The 4,231-nt window shown below is 33.6% G+C and overlaps 1 protein-coding gene across 1 annotated transcript; it reads right to left on the minus strand.

The window, feature by feature from the left end:
* Window positions 1-248: 248 nt before the first annotated feature.
* Window positions 249-1,701, minus strand: LOC140888737 (uncharacterized). The gene is made up of 2 exons (XM_073296438.1): window positions 359-1,701; window positions 249-303 (listed from the first exon to the last, which is right to left on the minus strand). The coding sequence occupies exons 1-2, from the start codon at window positions 1,699-1,701 to the stop codon at window positions 249-251; spliced, it is 1,398 nt and encodes a 465-aa protein (XP_073152539.1).
* Window positions 1,702-4,231: the final 2,530 nt, after the last annotated feature.

Consider the following 4,231-nt stretch of genomic DNA (forward strand, 5'->3'; position numbering starts at 1 on the left):
TAACAATTCATGAAAAGAAATAACATATTTATAAATGTAATATAATGAAGATGGTGCAAAATAACTTACACTCCAATATGGCAAATCGAAAAAGATTGATTTTTTCTTCCACATTTGAACTGGTTTCTGTACCTTCTCTGAGCTATCTAGCTTCTTCCTTTTCCTTGTATCATTAATTTTCTTTCTTTTCTGCTTTTTCCCCCAATCATTTTCAATGTCTTTTACTGCCGTCAGAATTTCCAACCCATTCAAAAGTTTAGGTTTTCCTTTACTCTCTTTTTTTCCGTTAAACCACTTTTTTTTCTGACGAAATGGATGACCATGAGCAAGATATCTCCTATGACCCATATATGCAAACTTCTTACTGTACTTAAGCCACATAGAGCATACATCTTCACCACATATTGGGCAAGCAAATCTGCCTTTTGTGGTACATCCTGATAGATTTCCATAAGCTGGAAAATCATTGATTGTCCACATCAAAATAGCCTTCAAGTTGAACATTGACTTGCTAAATGCATCATATGCCTCCACACCCGTGTCCCACAACTTCTTCAAATCTTCCACAAGGGGCTCTAGGTATACATCTATATCATTTCCTGGTTGATTTGGGCCAGGAATCAGTAATGTCAACATAAGATTTTCCTTCGCCATGCACGCCAATGGAGGAAGGTTGTAATTTACCAAAATAACCGGCCAACAACTATATCTAGAACTAAGGTCACCAAAAGGATTGAATCCATCTGTCGCAAGACCAAGCCGGAGATTTCTAGGATCCGATGAAAAATCTGGCCACTTATGATTTATTGTATCCCAAGCTACTGAATCAACTGGATGTCGCATCATATGATCTTGACTTTTGTGGTCAGCGTGCCAAATCAAGTCTTCAGCCATTTCTTTTAATTTAAACATCCTTTTCAATCTTGGTATCACTGGAAAATATCGTAGCACTTTTTCAGGAACTCCTTTATGAATTTTGGCGGTGACTTTGTCCGCCTTCCATCTAGAGGAACCACACTTTGGACATGAGTCCAAATATTTAAGCTCATTTCTGAATAAACAACAATCGTTTGGACAAGCATGAATTTTCTCATATCCTAGATCAAATGGTTTTAAAAACTTTCTTGTTGAGTAAACAGAGTCTGGAAGCGTGTGTTTCTCTGGAAGCATGTCACCTAAGATCTTAAGGAGCTCATTGAAACTCTGGTCAGTATGGCCATTAGTAGACTTGTAATTGTATAGTGAGACAATTGCTGACAACTTTGTATAAGTTGTACAACCAGGGAAAAGAGGAGTTTCTGCATCTTCTAATAAATCATGAAACTCATAATCTCCTGCCTCAGCCATAGTGTGTCCAACATCTTCATTCGGCACGAAGGAATCTCTGAATAAGTTATATGCATCTCTAGTTTTATCTTCTTCTACTTGAACTCCATTTGAACTACCTTTACCTTGAAGTTGTGAGTTATATATTTCACCATGAAAGACCCATGTAGTGTAAGAAGGATCGATCCCCTTAATGATTAAATGATCATACACTTGGTCAAATTTCAAATACTTCTTATTTTTACATTTCTTGCAAGGACATAAGATAACTTCACGTGTTTTGGCATAGATCCTAGCTTGTGCAATAAATTTTTTAACTCCTTCTTCATACTCTGGTACAAGCCTTGAAGGTAGATTCATCCATTCCTTATCCATTTCGTAATGACCCAAACCCGGAGATGATGACTAAATATGGACAACTAAATAATAAATAATCAAATAAAGATTTGAAAACAATTCAAATTACCTAATTCTCACTGTGTAAAGTTTTGAATCAATACACTAAAATATTATTATTTATAAAAAATTTGAAAGATTTCACTATATTATATGGTTAAGAAATTTGACTATTGAGTGGTTCGGTTCAAAGTTTTACTTGTTAAAAAAGTGTAGGGATGTAAAAAATTAAAGGCAACAATTTTTTAGGAAAATAGTTTCATAACTCTAAAAGTTTTTCATAAAATAATCCATTTGAGTCTCATGAGCAACATAGAATGCAGAGTGTTTACCAATGAATTCGGCTTAAATATAAGCAATTATATTATTTAAATCTCTCCATAAATTTTTACTTAAAAATTATTTGAACAATATCAAATAACTACACAAAAAGCAAGCAAAAATTATAGTAAAAAAAATAGGGGAAGAAACACTTAAGTGACACAATGATTTATCTCTCTCTATATAAAAAAAACAGAACACACGACTACTGAATGAATAATGACCAGATTTAGCAAGAGCCTTAGATTTACAAAGCAGGACTGAACATCGCATTTGCAACTAAATGTTTAAGGCAAAAAAAAATCAGGAAATAACACGACACTATAAAATTAAAACTGAATATACTAAATCATGCATTTACTCACGAAAAAAGCTAGCATGTATTCGCACAAGTGACATGTACACTCAGAACTATGCAATAGCACTTATTTATCACCAAGGAACATTTCGAATAAAAGGTCCTCACCTGATATGTTGTAAAATCCCTAGGAATCCTCAAGCCCCTGCACCCAATAAATTATCAAATTAATATATATATATATATATATATATATTAATGTATAAATAATATTCCTCATCTGTATATAATATAATGTCATACTTTTGAAAAATATCGGGTCAATGTTGTGAGCTTTGACTTCTGACCTTAGCTGGTTGAACAAGGAAAAGAATTGCAAATTAAATTTTTTTTCCTTCAACATCTTAATTAATTACGAATGTTTTGAGTTTTTAATCATGGTTACTTCATCATAGAACTTTCCATGAGAAGAAACACACTCTGATGTTTATCCAATCATCTATATGTAAGCTAATGAATCTTGCAATTAAAGTCACACTAAAAGCAGAAGCTAGCAGAGAAAGTCAGAAATTTTGATTATTTTACCATCCATCATACAAACCAATACCGGACATCTTTTTCAAATTGCCAATTACAGTAAACATTTACTCAACTAGAAAAAAAAATCTAGATTGGATACATATGAAGTATTCAGCAAGGAGACACATGCGATTAATCATATCTAAGTGTTAAAAGGATAACAAAAGCTGCTGCACAGATTTGATCTACCCCAAAGTATAGATTTCTGTTTCATGGTAAGTTCACAACAAATGAATATTCATAATCGCCCTCATACTCTGGGATGGAAAATTAAAAACCACAGGTTTATAAAGACGAATTTTTCCAAATAGATAAAACTGAAGTTTGCATTTGTAACACTATGTAATAGATTAAAAAACTCCCTAGGATTATGGCAAAGCGCAATTGAATGCTGCAATGGTAAACTAACAATTTTTTGAAACTGTTTAGACCAAAACTTCTTTAGATAGCTAATACAAAATATCTTTGGCATACATCATGTCATGCCCAATATCAATGTTTTAAAGATAAACTTCTTCATATGTAGAGTTAGACATAACTAAACCATTTTCTGTTTTTGGAGGGCCAACAAGACAGAAATGCTGCTTCTGTCAGCAATGAAACAACAGTCACATTGTGCAGGATAGATGACCATCATATGGCTTTTCATAAGATTCTAAATCATACTTCATGTACAGAAAGCTGAAGTTTGTGTCGAGTAACACGTCATTCTCAAAGCTGGACACAACACTTCTAGCTTTGAATCATTTAAAAAATTGTGTGAATCTCGTAGTAATTAATGAATTAAGTACTTTTTCCAGTATGAGTTAAACAATTAGAAACAGATTAATTGGCATGCACCATAAACTTACAAGTCTCACACGGCCAAATTAAAACCAAAAAATTGAATATAACATAAAAGTAATATTCTTATACCAGTATCTCATCGATCCATGAACACTACGCATCAACAACATATATCACTATGAACCAGTGAAATCTATCACATATCCGACTATCACAAACTGAAATTTACACCAAAACTTGAACACTAGTGATAAAACTCATTGACGGTTATCGAAGGAGACCACAACATACTACAACCAATCAACAGGAACTCACACCCGATTTGACAACCGATTTGTAGAAAAAGAGAAAAAAAAAACTCACAAACGATTGAAAGGGGCAAAGGAAAAACTCACAGTGACAGAGGAGCGATCACTTACGGCTGCAAATTTGGGCATTCAGCGGATTCTTGGACTTGGGGTTCTTCTTCTATCGCGACTTCAGAATTAGGCAAAGACGGATTGAGGCGCAAGAGAATGTCGATTC

Source organism: Henckelia pumila, chromosome 3, assembly GCF_033568475.1.
Source record: "Henckelia pumila isolate YLH828 chromosome 3, ASM3356847v2, whole genome shotgun sequence".
NCBI lineage: Eukaryota > Viridiplantae > Streptophyta > Magnoliopsida > Lamiales > Gesneriaceae > Henckelia > Henckelia pumila.